General features: G+C 34.7%; 1 protein-coding gene across 3 annotated transcripts in view; it reads left to right on the forward strand.

The window, feature by feature from the left end:
- Nucleotides 1-18,822, forward strand: part of LOC149770111 (cysteine-rich venom protein latisemin-like) — a 67,371-nt gene that overhangs the window by 25,434 nt on the left and 23,115 nt on the right. For all 3 annotated transcript variants that reach the window (XM_089949370.1, XM_089949369.1, XM_089949368.1), the window contains 6 exons: nucleotides 1,658-1,674; nucleotides 2,045-2,120; nucleotides 2,499-2,590; nucleotides 3,589-3,679; nucleotides 4,666-4,817; nucleotides 9,563-9,648. In XM_089949370.1, coding sequence (XP_089805496.1) covers nucleotides 1,658-1,674; nucleotides 2,045-2,120; nucleotides 2,499-2,590; nucleotides 3,589-3,679; nucleotides 4,666-4,817; nucleotides 9,563-9,648 — 514 coding nt within the window. The remainder of the gene's footprint in view (nucleotides 1-1,657; nucleotides 1,675-2,044; nucleotides 2,121-2,498; nucleotides 2,591-3,588; nucleotides 3,680-4,665; nucleotides 4,818-9,562; nucleotides 9,649-18,822) is intronic.

Here is an 18,822-nt window from a genome sequence, read left to right on the forward strand (position 1 = left end):
GGGAGAGAGAGAGGGTGTATTTAACGTAGCTTTAACACTTTTTCAGTCATATCGCTGCGATGACTGCAGTGTGGCAGTTTATAGTTATGTCTATCACTGGGGCTTTATGCCTCAAACATGTAGTGTGATGTCTCACCCAGTCACATTATCCTAACACCAGGCCGACCAGTCCTAACACTAACCTCTTAACGCTGAACGCCAAGAGAGGCAGCTGCTAGTAACATTTTTTTAAGTCTTTGGTATAACTCGGCCGGGGTTCGAACCCGCGACCTACCGCATCTGAGGCGGACGCTCTAACCACGTAGGCCACAAAAGCGGTCGACTTCCTGAAGAAGCACTTTATCCAAACGTTGTGACATTCTCCATGCAAACGTGATTATTTGCTGAGTCCTCTTATAGGTTTGCTGATGGGCAGACGGTTTGAAAACTGCCGTGCGGTTGGAAGTGTAGTTTTCAAGTGTGTTGACAAAAATCAAAAAAAGTGAATACAAAATGACAATTAATAACTAGATAACAGACTGAATAGTATATAGAGGTGAGTGGGGATTTCTTCGAGGGAACGTGCTGTGGTATTGTTCACTGATCAATAACTTTTTTGTGCATTGCACTAGTATCCAGAACTTTGTTTAAATATCCGTCTTATGTCAATAACTAGATCTGGAGTTTGCTTTAGAGTTCTGATAAAAGGTATCGTGTCCGATTAAGAATTTATCGTGTCCGATTAAGAATTTATCGTACATTTAAGCCTGTTAACACGCGAAAATTACGTTGGTAAGAAGGAGCAAGATGGCAACCAGTTATGCACTATAAACCATTGCCGTTATGCAAGCGGCTCTGTTATCTGGTTATACAAGATACCATTTTGTATATTATCCCTTCGCTGACTAGCATGGCAGACGTACATTTTAAGAGCTTAACAAAGTAGTTCCGCAAACTTAACCCTCAGCTTCGTTTGTTGGGATGACTTGCTAAAGCCAACCTAATTTATGTCTTGATAGTAACTGAAACTAAATAAAATTCTGTGTAAAAACATGTGTTGTATATGTTTTGTGAAATGCAAAATTCCCACATGCTCATGATTGCATTTCCTTTGACAAACTCTTCAGTTTCGGAGGTGAGTCGTTCTGCACTTTGTCAATATCTTTTTGCATTTATTTTAATTCATATTCTATATAAAAAAAAAATAGACGTACTTATTTTTTTTTAATTCACAAGATATTCCTATTTATATCTTATTTCTACATTTTTTTCTCCATGGGATACAAATAAGAATGATTAAAAACAAGACATCACATGTATAAGCAAAGGTTGAATATAACAATGATAGAGAACGAGAATCGCACGCGAAAACGAAGGTTGCATATGGCAATAATAAAAATCATCGATTACACATGGAGAACATTCTGTACGAGTTGTGGAAAAGAAATTTCAACATAAACATTATTGGCGACGAATATTAACAAGAATTTAATATGGAAAGTTCTTTTCGCCACGCCAAAATGTCAGCCATTCAATAACAGTTGAGTTTTTTTTTTTTTTTTTTAAACAAAAGAGTTTACAGACGAACTTGCTCAGAAACACCCTATTATTGTATACAGGAGACAACTATTTATATGTGGATTAAATTCCTGACTTCTTTCATTTTGTTATGTTTTAGGATTCCGGGCTGAAGCAGTAAGTTTCTCTCTCTCTCTCTCTCTCTCTCTCTCTCTCCTATTTATTATTTGTCTAAGAGACATATGTACGCTTCAGTAGTGTTAAGTGAACTAGCACATTATCTGCTTCAAGTAAACACTGAATACTTCTCGATACGTTTTATTAATATTGATGTTTATTGTTGTTGCTGTGTTGTTGTTGTACCATGCTTTCAGAAGATAGTACGATAATGTCTTGCATGTGTATGTTAACAGCATGAAACTTGAAGAGTTTCCATTTTAGTTTTGATGATTATGATTATGACGCAGATGACGATGATGATGATGATGATGATGATGAAAAGATGACGATGTTTATTATTATTATTATTATTATTATTATATGGCAGGCATGTGACGCCAAGTATCAAGTAATACCCGGACATAGTGCCTGCTTGGCAAAATCCCCGTTGGCTTCAAATTCTGGCAAGTATCATATATACTGATGTTTGAATCCCTTTTTTCTAGTAAAAACAAAGACCTCATTAAATATTTACTTACACATAATCCATAATTTCTGCAATTATATGCATATTTTATTAGTCTCAAAATAAGATGAACTTTAAGACTTTGTATTCCTACTTCTATCAATTATTATTATTGTATTTAAGGAGCGATCGATATTCTCTTTCCTTTGGCAATAGAAGAATTCTAGATTGAGACCAACTTAGGCAATAATGGATACGTGAATATAAGGAACCATGAATACTATTTTACAGCCTAAATACAAAAAATACATAGTAAATAAAAGAAATGCGTCAAAAAGTGTTTCGTTTATAAATTTTCTATAAAACTATTTTGTAGGTGTAAGTAGTGCTGACCAATCGGTAATTGTCAATAAGCACAATGAATACAGAGGACGGGTAACTCCAGAGGCAACGGACATGCTCAAAATGGTAAGAGCTGTAATAGCAGTAGATGTATTGGTAATAATAGTAGTGGTTGTAGTAGTCCTAGTAGTTGTTGTTGTCGATTTTAACTTCACGGTAGACCAATACTTGCTATGTAATGCTTACTATAAGGCAAAGATGATTAAATTTCATACGGTGTGAATATAAGATAAGTGTAGAACATGTAAAATCATTAAAACAAATGTCAAAATCATGGATATAAATCGTATTCTCTCACAAAGTTCAAGATTTTCTCAGCTGGTGCATGATTATGTAGGTTCTTCATTGAGTTCGCATAGTAAATAAATAAATAACAATTTCGTCTCCCAGAATAGAAGTCGACACACGAGACACGAATTTGGTCCAATGTCAGCGGACACTGACAGGGTATTTACTCTAGTCGAGGCTCACCCACCAGGAGGTATACGTAGGTCGGAAATGTGTATCCTATAAACGCGATGGGCACATTACAATGCCGTTTATTGTGCGAAGCACGCCCCTCTCCAACAGTGGATTGTTCTGAAGTTGTGCGATTTTCATTCTACATATTTTACCATGTATGAAGAAATTGATGATTTATATAATATTTGATGTCAGTATATTTAAACATCCATTTAGAAACGTGTAATTGTCGGGTAGCTTTGGCTGCTTTATCAATGCATTCATTAAACTCAAAGCTTTTATGCCTATGCACAGTATAGAATACTTTGTTTTCAGATTGCATGAAAAATCGTGTTTCTGTAGGACCTGAGATCAAAACGCAGAGGTGGGGTTGGGTAAAAACCGGGACACATCAGCAGGCGGTAGAGAATTCTCTGTTCTTAATTATATGCGATGACGATAAGGATGCTGGTCATAATAATATCGATATTGAGGATGACAGTGATGCTGATGTTGTTGAAGATCATAATATTTTTTATTTTAATTTATTTATTTATTTATTTATTTATTTATTTATTATTATTATTATTATTATTATTATTATTATTATTATTATTTTCCAGAGCTGGGATATTTATGTTGCAGCTGTTGCACAGGCATGGGCCAATAACTGTAACTTTACTCATGACGGTGGATACCAAAGGACTATACCAGGTATATATATATATATATATATATATATATATATATATATATATATATATATATATATATATATATATATATATATATTGGAGAAGATTCAGAAAGTCGAAGGAATGACCTTTAACCTTTAACCTTTCATTCAACATCTGTACAAAACTTTGTTTAAAATTTAAGGTCAAAAATGTAATTAAGTGTCCCATTCAAATTATTTGTAAGGATACTGAAGCCCCCATAATTTCGCGTAATCTTGAACTTTGTTTCCTTTCTTTACGTAAAACACGCACATTGTATCCGCAAACTCATAAACACTCAGAATTGTAAGGTTTAGAAAAATGGCCTCAACGTATCACTAGAAACATTCATATGCTTAAAATATGTGCATACCTGCGGCAATCCTGGTCTTTAAGATTCCATGGTTTTTTCTTGTTTATTTCTTTCACTCATCTTGGAACTCAGTTCTTCAGTAATGCTTAGTACACGCCCTCGTTTGGTCACTGGGTCAGTGGGTTGACTGGATCAATACACTACAATACTTAATCATGTCACCATTTAAAATATTTGTGTTGATGGAATGTCTTACTATCAAATAAACTGATAATTTGTTCGACTTATGACTTTGTTGCATTCGGAGTTATTCTATAGCACCGTGTCACAATTTTTGTAATCGTTAACAAGCTTGAACTTGAGGAATTTTAAATTTTCTACCATAGCTCTGTGTGTGTGTGTGTGTGTGTGTGTTTCGTGGACTTCAGTCCAGAATGTGGAACTAGTCCCCAAAAACCATGTAATAAAATAACGCTTTGTAACAACGCAAACACATGGATCGCCTTTCCATGAAGCAGTGAGTTAAGGAGTTGCTTACATAAGCTGATTAATATATGGGAAAAATAAACTGAGAACCATTCAAGCAGGTTGAACACAAAGTATAAATTATGTTCAGAAACGTAAATTTATTAAGCGTAGACTTGACCTCTTTTTATTTAAATGTTGAACAGGGAGATACTCGACTGGACAGAATCTGGGGAAGGCAACAGGCCAAACGCCATTGTCATGGGACAGTGTTGTCACGATGTGGTACAACGAAGTGAATAATTTCGTCTATAACTCCAGCAGCAATGTTTTCGCCAATATTGGACATTACACACAGGTAATACGTTATAAAGCCATTGGGATTTTCCACTTCTATTTACTTTAGGATAAGAATTGAATAATGGGTGACAAATTATTCGACAATATCGATGAAGACAGATTCTTTTCTTTTGTGGAGAGGAAGCTAAAGAACCAGTTTACCCCACTCCCATCAGTTACAGAGTAAACCAGAGAACTTTTACCTGAGAAGAGACAGATACATAAACCGTTGATGTTCACTCAGGAATAGGTGTAACAATAAACCCAGATGGTTGAGTTAATGTAAAGAGGCATAATATTGCGACTATTGATTACTAGAACAACTGCAACCTTTTGTGTTCATCGCGTGGTGGAAACTGTTAAATTAAATCAATTTATTCTATCCTCGTATGTATCAATATGTGTATTTTAATTGTAATGCATATCGGCTTATGTCTATGTTTTGTGCGCGCTCTAATAAAGTTTTTTTTTCTCCCAGCTATTCTGTATCGATGCTTTTTAAATCTTTGCTTGAGTCCATACTGTTTAATCAATCTAATGCAATTACATTGAAACACTAATCTAATGAACAAGTGTGAAATGTTGTCAGTAATGCAGAGTTGTTCGCGCGGTCGACGTACAGTGGAGCTCAGAAATGTTCTTGAGGACATAAACTAACAACAACAACAATGATAATAATAATATTGTGTCAGTGTGATTTGGATTTTTAACGTAGCTTTAATAATTTTTCAGTCCTACTGCTACGATGTCTGCAGAGTGACGGTTTATAGTGATGTCTAGCACTGGGATAATAATAACAATAATAAGAAGAATAACACAAATCAGATTTTTATACGCCTTTAATTAGAAGCATTATGGTTGTTACTGGATTGTGGATAATTGGTTACATATGGCAGCCAGTATATTTTGTGTAGGAAGAGCCCAGGGAAATACTGGGAAGAACTATCGACACGGGGGAAACTACTGGCAAGCTTTCTCACATAACCCGGTTGGCCGAGATGAGATTCGAACCCACGCGAACAGAAGTGAAATGTCGGTGATCTGTAAAGGCGAGAGCTTTATACTGCTTGGTCACTTAGCGCCCCGAGAAGTATCATGCATCAATATTCAGCCTGTTCCCCATTTCGTTTCGGCACAATGGCTCAATATTCTTGACCATCTACAGCTACCAAAGTTTGTAATTTGCTTGTCTTTCGTGTAAGAAAGACGCCAAACTATATCAGGGTCAAAAGGTAAAATGTCAAGGTCATCACTGTGATTAAAAGAAAAACAATGGGTTATTACAGCGTTCTTGACCGCGTGCCTTCATCAAGTTTTCGGATGACCTAAACGCTGGAATATAAAAAGTTATAATGTTAAAGTGTCGATAGATCAAAGATTAAGGTCACTATGACTCAAAGAAAAGTGGCAAATGCAAGCTTTGGACAATTTAATCTAATGAATTTTTAGAGATCTGGCATATAAGAAGAGACCGGTTGGCCTCGTGGTCAAAATGTCCAAGATGAAAGTTATTGTGGTTATTCAATAAGTTTTTCAGGATGCCTTTAACTATTGTGTGCCATCTTTGAAAAACTTGTGGATGTCTCACACTTGTGTAATAAATAAATCTATTGATTCTGGGTTATAAAGGTTAAAAGCCACGTTCTTAGTAGTTCTAATACGCCAACAATGGCTTCTGCACAGTAAGTTCAAAACCGAATACGTTGACCAAAAGGTCAAGGTCACTGAGACCTTTTGCTCAATAACCCCCAAAGTCAAAAATGCTCAGCTAGTGCCTTGAGTTCACTAGGATATTAAACACGAGGCTGGTGAATAATGTGCCGTTCTTAGTACTATGATAATGATACTTTTATTTTGTCTAAACGTTTTCAGATAATTTAATAAAACTTCCATATTTGAACGAGAACGAGGAAATTGCTGAACAGTTCAACCTTTTAAAGCGAATTTCATCCGAAATCATCAACCGAATCGCAATATCAGAGCTTATGAACGAATCGCGTCAAAAACACTCATTTTTACTACGATCACTGTTAGTAACCCAAATGCTTTAAACGCAACGGGGCAGCAGACCCATGTATATGATTTCAAGTTATGTGCAGTCATCAAATTTTGTATTACGGAAGATTTCAACAGCTGAATAACTCTGAAGATTCGCTCCGGGACCAGGCTAAAAGTGGTGTGACTGTGATTGAGAGACAGACACAGAGAGAGAGAGAAGGAGAGAGAGATTTTGATTTTTTACGTAGCTTTAACAATTTTTCAGTCATATCGCTACGTGTCTGCAATGTGGCAGTTTAAAGTGATGTCTAGCACTGGTGCATCATGCCGCAAACATGTAGTTAGTACCATTTTTGTAAGTCTTCGGTATAACTCGGCCAAGGATTGAACCCACGACTTCTCGCATCCGAGTTGGACGCTTTAACCACTAGGCCACCGGAGCGGTCAAAGAGAGAGAGAGAGAGAGAGAGAGAGAGAGAGAGAGAGAGAGAGAGGGAGAGAGAGAAAGAGAGAGTCTAACGTAGTTTTAACACTTTTTCAGTCATATCGATACGATGTCTGCAGTGTGACAGTTTATAGTGATGTTTAGCACTGGGGCATCATGCCGCAGACATGTAGTATGATGTCCCACCCAGTCACATTATCCTGACACAAGGCCGACCAGTCCTAACACTAACCTCTTCATGATGAACTTAAAGCGAGGCATCTGTTAGTACCATTTTTTTGTAAGTCTTTGATATGACTCTGCCGGGGATCGAACTCACGATCTCCCGTTTCCGAGGCAGTGCAGTTGGTGCGAGGCTCCAATGACAACTTGGCCTGGGAAGGGCAGCGTTTTTTTGACAGTTATTTACAAGGCGATTGAACAAAATGTTGTAACGTGATGATACGGATTTGTTACAGATAATGCAACTCGATCCTTGAGCATGCCAATTGAGCCTATGGCATAGTTGTTCACGCCTGTTCATTTGCAACCAGGAAATATCGAGGACAAAGTAGTTTCAGCCTCGTTTTCAGACTGTGATACGGAGGTAGAAAAAAAGAATATAATTTTCTTCTAGGAAATGATGGTAAAAGTCTGTTTCTGCCTTGAGTAAAAACAAACTTGATAGGTGTATAATACATACAATTATCTCCCCGATTCCTCCAGATTAGGACTCCGAGACTGTACCAACAGCGCTACAGCAGCAGGTCGCCATCCTATAGTATGCTTCTGAGAAAGTCAAATTTGTTTTTATTTTGTTATGATTCTGTGGTTTTAAATATTGAAAAAGAATAGAGCGAAACCCAACACTATTTGCACAATTCAATAATTAAGTTCATCTCCCTAGAATAAAAAGTGCAAAATGTAAAAAGAACTTATTTTGAATTCAATCCCAAAATATTCCTGAAATTCCTAACACACGTACTAAAGATCAAAGTTCTGAATAAACGTTAGGGGTATTTAAAACAAATCCAATGCTGGAAGCGTTGATATGCCTGTGGTGGCATGTGTTGTAGTGAAGTGACAAGTCTTTTGTTGAAGCATAATAATTTAATCCAGAAATATATTCTTTTTCGAATGTCACCATACAATCCAAGTCTCCATGACAAGAGTGTTATTTTTAGCACTTTGTATTTCAAGAGAAGAATGTATTGAATTAAATAATTTGAATAAATAAATTCCAGTCCATATATAGTCCTCTACGTGTCCTCGGGTCACAATTAGCATTTTGTAAAAAACAAAAATTAATTCTGGAAGGTTCCAAATGTTTACAAGATCAAATCTTAGTTATAACTAGAGGGTCTGTTTCTAGTATAAAATAACATGTGGTAAATGACAGGTATACATGGCATTGCATGGGGAATTTCCAATGTTCTGGACTCAGATTGGAATAAACATGTTGTTTACGAAACCAAAGTCATGTCAGGTCAGGTGAAAATTGCATCATGCGACGGGAGAATTATAAATGTTATTTGTTCAAAACATAAGAAAGGAACTGCTTATGAATTCACGTGCCCTTCTTTTGTGTATTTTTCAACGTTTCTAAACAATGGCTTAAAATACAGTTCTGCAATCCAGTTCATGAGATTTATTACTATTTTTTAAAAACCATTTTGTAACCTCAAGAATTGAATATCGTTATGTACATGGTTCATGGGGGGATAAAGCTAAACGAATTGATTACACACTCTGCATGGACGGCTTTCGCTGCATTACGATCATTTTGCAGCATTTAAAGGGCTTTCAAACGACAAATCTGTCCACATCAGTCGTTTTCGTACCCTACTCTAACTCAAACTGTCCATATCAATCGTGTTTGTGTCGCTAGTCTGAAGAAACCTATCCATATCAGTCGTTTTATATGCTCTTCTCTAACTCAGACTGCCGTATCAATCTTCGTTTGTTGGTACTCTGTGTAACAAAAACTTCACGTGTCAATCGCATTGGTTTCGTTACTTCATCTAACAAAAAACTGTCCACATCATTCGTTTTAATGTCGGTACTCAGACAAACTTACCATATCAGTCGCTATTGTGTCGCTATCCTATGTAACACGAACTTACCATTCAATCGTTATTGTGTTGCTGCTGTGTGTAACATGAACTTACCATATCAATCGTTTTTGTGTTACAGAAGTTAATCAGAGTAAATCCATCATCGCATTTTTCCTCTAGGTTGTCTGCAAATTTAGCAGTGTGGTGAGCGTTATATGAACACAAAAGTGTAAAATGAAACTAAATACGAAACAAACAACAACAATACATTTTTTATATTGGTTTCAGGTGGTGTGGGCAAAGTCGCATAAGATAGGATGTGGTTACGCATATTGTTCAACTTTCCACTTTTACGTCTGTAATTATGCCCCAGGGTAAGTGTATCGCATACATATATCTATCTTTTATCTGTTTATCTATCGATCCATCCAGTACTTTTCTGTTTGTCTGTATATCTGCATACCTACGTACCAGATTTTGGGTAACGTTCATTTTGAGCGTTGCAGCCGTTTGTAAAGAATTTACCGGGCTCTCATTTAGCGAAGTTTCACTAAGCCACGCGAGAGGTCTGATCGAAATAAACGAAACTATTTTCCAACTGAAGTATAGTTGGTAATGGCCCTGGATAATGAAAACGTGGCATGATAATGGATATGTAAGAATCCACAGAGTGTTATGTATATCTATATTTTAGTAACTCCTGGTACATGATTTTGTCTAATGTTCATAATTTATGTTCATGGCCGTAAATTCTTTACAATATCTTTAATTAAACTTTGCATACGTGACCTGATCATCTTCAGAGTTTAGTAGGCCTATTACATAGTATCTATAAATAGAAGCTCCGTATGTGTTGTCAATTATCAATAATAATCCTAATAATGAGACTTAGATGGCTTACTTTCTCTGTGGCCGATGGGGTTTAGACGTGTCTAGAATATTTCTGCAACTTCCCATTGGTTGGGCGAAATAGACAGTGTATATAAAGCGAGAACGGAGCAATCATTTTCATTCCGATTCTGTAGTCATTCACATTTCTTGCGTCCTGTTGAAAGTTGTACCTCGATATTATTCGAGGGAAAAGGAAGCATTTGGTTGGACTGTCAAGTAGAAATAAAAACTTTGATAAATAAATTGTTTCAAAGTTAAGTTTTGCCAAACGTTTTGGTTATGCTATTTTTCTGTTAGCTTGTGACAATATAGTCGTAACGAGACATAATCACACTGCGTGTTTCCGAAAAGAATTTTAGCTATCCAATAAATAAATAAAGTTAAAATCGATTAGAAATAAATCTATGAAAGTACTCTTAATGTCCGTTGTTTTGACCAAAGCTATTGATGCGAGTAAACAGGAACATGACGTGAAATTATAAAGCTTGTTATATGGAAATGCGCGGCAAATTCCACGTATCATGTATTATGTAGATGTAGGTTCGACCTTCTACCCAATGCCGACTCGAAATAAATAAAAAAAAACCTGAAGTCTATGTCAGAACAGGTAAATTTGGTAAGACCGACAAAACGTACTCATGGCCCCTTAATCTTGGAACTGTCTATGCAAAAACATTGAAATAATGTTCAAACACCTTACTCTTAACACACTACTTAATGCCATCTCATACATATATGTATTATGAATCTGACATATGTTAGCACACTACTTAATGCCATCTAATACATGGGTCTATTATGAATCTGGCATCTGTTAGAGTAGTACTTAATGCCATCTCATACATGGGTGTATTATGAATCTGGCATCTGTTAGCACACTGCTTAATACCATCTCATACTATGAATCTGGCATCTGTCAGCACACTGCTTAATGTCATCTCATGCATATATGAATTATGATTCTGGCATCTGTTAGCACACTACTTAATGCCATCTCATACATAGGTTTATTATGAATCTGGCATCATTTCAAGGTATCTGAACTTAAAATTGTTACATTTGATTCGCATTCAATGTAGGTTTGTTTTTTTTTTGTTGGTGGATGGGTGTTTCAATTTAGTTTCCAGGCCACGGGGCCACATGCAAGAGTTTTGCATTAGGTCAGTGTTTAAAAATGAGAACCATTCGGTCTGTTTGATTTTGCGCAAGTGTAATAAATAATTCTTTTGGGTTGTCTTTAACATTGGCTATTTGAATTTTGTTGCAAACATAATCACAGTTTATCAAGGGAAATACCTAGATCATAGTAGCTGGTTTTCATGTATTTGTTTAGGGAACTTTGGTACATACGAATTTAATTTGGAACTTACACCTTATTCAGTATATGTCCGTATATTCAAGCTAATGAATTGTTGTTTGTAAAGCCAGCTTAAGGCCTGGCTTTCGTGCCTGCTTGCTATATTCGTACAAAACGTGAGACTAAGCCTAACTGTGAAAGCAATAAGATATATGATTGACCAGGCCTCTGCATTGTCACAACCAGAGAGAATGACACAACTGTGTTAATAATCTTTTCATACCCACAACACTGTCTTGAAACTTCACGATATTCAACTTGTCATATTTTTCAGTTGCATTGCCTGTTACATCCTTCACCGTGCAACATAAATGCATTAGAATCTCTGTTAGTGTACCAACGTAATCAATATTTGATAATTGTTCTTTTTTCATTTCGAGCGTCAGTTTGATTTACAAAAAATTACAATGAAAATAATTTATTAGGAGAGTCAGTCAACCAGTTGAAAGCTTTATTTTAAATCCCAGATCATTACTCTGAAATGCAGCTTCCCTTATTTTCACTTTCACTGATAACCGGTGCAGCAGTTGTGACAATCATTCTTATTTTGCTGTATCGATTTATCCTTGGTCGTTGCGTATCTTTTATTCTCTGTACTATATAGCACGCAACGAAATTCAGAACAATAGAAACAGTAAGTCTTATAGAGGTAGTAAATGCTATGGGCACTTTGGCAAAAAATACTTTTTAAATATTTAAAAATGTACACGTACTGGAATTTCGCATAGTCTGCTTCATTTTATTTAATTTATTCTTCGCGCATTTAAAAACGAATTCCCGGTATGCCAAAGTCTCTAACATTCTGTGATACATACATGATTTCTTTGGTTTGGTTTTGTGGGTTTAACGCCATTTGCAGCACACGATTGGCTATACATGGCGGCTTGGAAAGAACCATTAACTCACTGGAATTTACTGGCAATCTTTCCCACCCAACCACTTTGGTCGAGCCGAGACTCAAACCCAGATGTGATGTCAGTGATCTGTAAAGGCGAGTGCCTTAGACCACTCGGATGACATGGACCCAATGCATACATGAACAACAAATGATATTTGCAAACTAACATACCAGTGTGCCAAAACCTTCCCTCCCTTAAGTCAAAACAACATCTGCTCCATCTTTCGAGTATATAAAATATATGTTAGTAAGCAAAGAATTAATGAACAAAGCCTTCAAACCATAACGACTTAATGAAAATATCTGTTGTGAAATACAATTTATTAAATACGTTTTTTGTTGCTGTATATGCTGTGTGTGTGTGTGTGTGTGTGTGTGATTTAGATTTTTAACGTTGCTTTAAAAATATTCAGTCATATTCCTACGATGTCTGCAGTGTGGCAGTTTATAGTGATGTCTAGTACTTGGGCGTCATGCCGCAGATATGTAGCATGATGTCCCACGCAGTCACATTATCCTGACACCAGGCCAACCAGACCTAACACTAACCTCTTAAAACTGAGCGCCTAGCAAGGCAGCTATTAGTACCATTTGTATGTCTTTGGTATGACTCGGCCGGGGTTCGAACCCAGTGCCAGTGATTGGTTGTTTACTACATATTGTTTTGCTTATCACAGTAATTACTACTGCCTTCTCTTATAACTAGTTCTTTGAATAGAGTGAAATTCATACTTCAAGTCAGCTAAATTCATCCTTCAGAGTTGAATTCTTACCTCAGAATAAATTCTTACTTAGAATTAAATTCATACTTCAGAGCTAAATTCATACTTCAGAATTGAATTCATACTTAAGTTCAATACATACTTTATAGCATTCTGAAACACAAAAAACACAAATTGTAACACGTGACCTACAAGATGCGATATATCAAACGTTGCAGAGATTTTCACAAAGTCGACGGAAAGAAAATGTCACTATAATAAATATGAGAACAGATGTCCTTTGCACACTTTGTCATCTAGGCTTAGACGTTTAAGATGTTTATGGAAGATTTTTTGGAGGTTGCAAACCATGTACGATCAAATAGTTTATAGTGATATCTGACCCATTTGCTATCAAATAGTCTATGAGGATATCTGATCCATTTGCTGTCAAATAGTCTATAAGGATATCTGAGTCCAGTAAGATCAAATAGTCTCTAGAGATGTTTCATCCATGTACGATCAATAGTTGATAGGGATATCTGAGTCCTGTAAGATCAAATAGTCTCTTGGGATATTTCATCCATTTACGATCAAATAGTTTAAGGGATATCTGAGTCATGTAAGATCAAATAGTTTATAGGGACATCTGACTAATTTGCTATCAAATAGTCTATAGATATATCTGAGTCATTTAAGATCAAATATTTTATAGGGATAATTGACCAATTTGCTATCAAATAATCTATACTCTTTAGGGATAGCTGAGTCCTGTAAGATCAAATAGTCTCTAGGAATATTTCAACCATGTACGATCGTAAAGTTTATAGGAGAATCTGAAATAATTACTGGAAAAACCAATTCGATTAGTTCATATATTCATTTATTACTTTGATATATTTGCTCGTAACGTGTTGGAAAAGATGAAACTTATCAATTTGTTAGTGGATATAATAATGGCATTGTTTGTGTATGACAATTTTAGTATCTAGGCAGTCTCTAACAACTTTTCACTGAAATTAGTAAAAGTCATTAAGTTAAAAGTTACTAAAAAAAATCACTAAGGTTAAAAGTTACTAAAAGTCACTAAAAATGCTAAACGTTACGTTCTGTCGTTTTGAGGCACTAGACTTCACTTTCAGATATTTAATTGCTTGTTGTACAGATAATCCGTTTAAGTTACTATTTTGGTAAATATTGAAATTTGTTAATTAGTCCTAAGCAGAGTTGATTTCAATAGAGTTCTTGATGGTAAAGATTTTAAATATACATGTAAAAATAAAAATCAGATTGGGTGAAGAAAGTGCAATGAATGATGACTACAAAACGAATTTTAAAAAAACAACAAAAAACGACTAGACGGGTGGACGAGAAGTACAAAATGAGCAAATAAATAAAAGCTGATTCGGGAAGAAAGGCTAGAACACAAAAGGTACAATGCACATGCAAGGCATTTCAAAGACCCTTCAACGTGGATACAATTGTTTCGACTTAAAGCGTAACTAAAATAAAACAATATGCACTGAACAAATAAAAGGTTTTAACAAGCGGACAAAAGTAAAATGTTTATTGCCTTCACATGTAATTAAACTACGACAATTTCCACAATATAAATTGGGTAATTTTTCACAGGTGGATGTACCATCAAAAGAGTTGTCGACTTAAGAGGTAACTTAAAATTAAATTTCATTGAATGAAAAGCGTTGAAATACTCAGCAAAGGTCAACAGCGAAAGGTAAAACAAATTACAAGTTCACCTTAGCAAGCATGAACTGGGGAAAGATCTTAGACGAAAATTGGGTTACCTCAGACAGTAGTTTGGAAGACAGATTTCTGACGAGTCTGAAACTTAACTAATGCAAAATAGATCACACCGGATCAAAGTAGATCGCATTATATCATTCGATTGAAGTAAACCTGGCTGTTTCAGATTGTTACAGCAATGCAAATCAGCTCCGTTAGATACTAAAATAAAGCAGAGCCTATGGTCAGAAATAAAGACTGCATAAGGAATCGGACCTTGAAAGAATTACTAAGGAAGGCAACAAAATGCAAAACAAAGTTGTCAGCAACGCCATATCCAATGACTTAGACGACACAGATTTGGACAAAGCACTTTTATCATCGAAAGACTGGACTCGTTTTTGAATGTGGTTAATCAGATCCATGTTTTGTGAGAGGATCCAAACCTTTGCCTGTTCTTTTGTCTGAAAGAACAACATGTAAAAAAAATCCTTTTTTAAAATAAAATTATTCGCTACTATTTCAGCTGGAAATTGCTGTGAAAAAACAAAGTTGATTCGGCACTCCTCCAACTGGTACTAGCGCAAAAAGCTCGATTCGGCACTCCTCCAACTGGTACTAGCTCAAAATGCTTGATTCGGCACTCCTCCAACTGGTACTAGCTCAAAATGCTTGATTCGGCACTACTGCAACTGGTACTAGCTCTAAAAGCTTGATTCAGCACTACTGCAACTGGTATTTGCTCAAAAAGCTTGATTCAGCACTACTGCAACTGATACTAGCTCAAAAAGCTCGATTCGGCACTACTGCAACTGGTACTAGCTCTAAAAGCTTGATTCGGCACTACTGCAACTGATACTACTCAAAAAGCTTGATTCGGCACTCCTGCAAGTGGTACTAGCTCTGAAAGCTTGATTCGGCACTCCTCCAACTGATACTAGCTCAAAAAGCTTGATTCAGCACTACTGCAACTGGTACTAGCTCTAAAAGCTTGATTTGGCACTACTGCAACTGGTACTAGCTCTAAAAGCTTGATTCGGAACTACTGCAACTGATACTAGGTCAAAAAGCTTCATTCGGCACTACTGCAACTGGTACTAGCTCTAAAAGCTTGATTCAATAGTACTCGTTCAACTGGCAAGATCAGATGGCAGTTAGCATCATCAATTGCATTCCTTAACCGAAAACAAACGACGAACATTTTTCTGCAGCCAAACCTCTAATGTGCAACTGGTAATAAATTTTTCTCATCGACATACAATTGCATGCCAGTATTAATGAGTTAAGCCGGAAATAACTCGGCGTAAGGAAACTTCAAACATCATTTTACCTGATTCGGAAGAAACACCCTCGTCTTAACGTGGAAAGCTATGCTACACGGTCGATTTCATATCATTCGATAAACAACCTACAAAGGCCATCAAACGGCAATTTATGTATTACAATTTAATTCCAACGTAAGTAATACAGTCGTTGCATTGATAGGTATCTTATAAAATGTTGATGATTTTTGCGAATTTGAAAATGAATTGATATACATGTTAATATGTCCGAGATAGCAGAAGATAGATATATTAGACCAATGATGGTAATAAACATTAAGAAGACAGATATATTAGACCAATGATGGTAATAAACATTAAGAAGACAGATATATTAGACCAATGATGGTAATAAACATTAAGAAGACAGATATATTAGACCAATGATGGTAATAAACATTAAGAAGACAGATATATTAGACCAATGATGGTAATAAACATTAAGAAGACAGATATATTAGACCAATGATGGTAATAAACATTAAGAAGACAGATATATTAGACCAATGATGGTAATAAACATTAAGAAGACAGATATATTAGATCAATGATGGTAATAAACATTAAGAAGACAGATATATTAGATCAATGATGGTAATAAACATTAAGAAGACAGATATATTAGATCAATGATGGTAATAAACATTAAGAAGACAGATATATTAGATCAATGATGGTAATAAACATTAAGAAGACAGATATATTAGATCAATGATGGTAATAAACATTAAGAAGACAGATATATTAGATCAATGATGGTAATAAACATTAAGAAGACAGATATATTAGATCAATGATGGTAATAAACATTAAGAAGACAGATATATTAGATCAATGATGGTAATAAACATTAAGAAGACAGATATATTAGACCAATGATGGTAATAAACATTAAGAAGACAGATATATTAGACCAATGATGGTAATAAACATTAAGAAGACAGATATATTAGATCAATGATGGTAATAAACATTAAGAAGACAGATATATTAGATCAATGATGGTAATAAACATTAAGAAGACAGATATATTAGATCAATGATGGTAATAAACATTAAGAAGACAGATATATTAGATCAATGATGGTAATAAACATTAAGAAGACAGATATATTAGACCAATGATGGTAATAAACATTAAGAAGACAGATATATTAGATCAATGATGGTAATAAACATTAAGAAGACAGATATATTAGACCAATGATGGTAATAAACATTAAGAAGACAGATATATTAGACCAATGATGGTAATAAACATTAAGAAGACAGATATATTAGATCAATGATGGTAATAAACATTAAGAAGACAGATATATTAGATCAATGATGGTAATAAACATTAAGAAGACAGATATATTAGATCAATGATGGTAATAAACATTAAGAAGACAGATATATTAGATCAATGATGGTAATAAACATTAAGAAGACAGATATATTAGATCAATGATGGTAATAAACATTAAGAAGACAGATATATTAGATCAATGATGGTAATAAACATTAAGAAGACAGATATATTAGATCAATGATGGTAATAAACATTAAGAAGACAGATATATTAGATCAATGATGGTAATAAACATTAAGAAGACAGATATATTAGATCAATGATGGTAATAAACATTAAGAAGACAGATATATTAGATCAATGATGGTAATAAACATTAAGAAGACAGATATATTAGACCAATGATGGTAATAAACATTAAGAAGACAGATATATTAGATCAATGATGGTAATAAACATTAAGAAGACAGATATATTAGATCAATGATGGTAATAAACATTAAGAAGACAGATATATTAGATCAATGATGGTAATAAACATTAAGAAGACAGATATATTAGATCAATGATGGTAATAAACATTAAGAAGACAGATATATTAGACCAATGATGGTAATAAACATTAAGAAGACAGATATATTAGATCAATGATGGTAATAAACATTAAGAAGACAGATATATTAGACCAATGATGGTAATAAACATTAAGAAGACAGATATATTAGACCAATGATGGTAATAAACATTAAGAAGACAGATATATTAGATCAATGATGGTAATAAACATTAAGAAGACAGATATATTAGATCAATGATGGTAATAAACATTAAGAAGACAGATATATTAGATCAATGATGGTAATAAACATTAAGAAGACAGATATATTAGATCAATGATGGTAATAAACATTAAGAAGACAGATATATTAGATCAATGATGGTAATAAACATTAAGAAGACAGATATATTAGATCAATGATGGTAATAAACATTAAGAAGACAGATATATTAGACCAATGATGGTAATAAACATTAAGAAGACAGATATATTAGATCAATGATGGTAATAAACATTAAGAAGACAGATATATTAGATCAATGATGGTAATAAACATTAAGAAGACAGATATATTAGACCAATGATGGTAATAAACATTAAGAAGACAGATATATTAGACCAATGATGGTAATAAACATTAAGAAGACAGATATATTAGACCAATGATGGTAATAAACATTAAGAAGACAGATATATTAGATCAATGATGGTAATAAACATTAAGAAGACAGATATATTAGATCAATGATGGTAATAAACATTAAGAAGACAGATATATTAGAC

The sequence above is a fragment of the Sinohyriopsis cumingii genome, unplaced genomic scaffold (assembly GCF_028554795.1).
Source record: "Sinohyriopsis cumingii isolate HCF-2022 unplaced genomic scaffold, ASM2855479v2 utg002698l, whole genome shotgun sequence".
In the NCBI taxonomy this organism is placed as follows: domain Eukaryota; kingdom Metazoa; phylum Mollusca; class Bivalvia; order Unionida; family Unionidae; genus Sinohyriopsis; species Sinohyriopsis cumingii.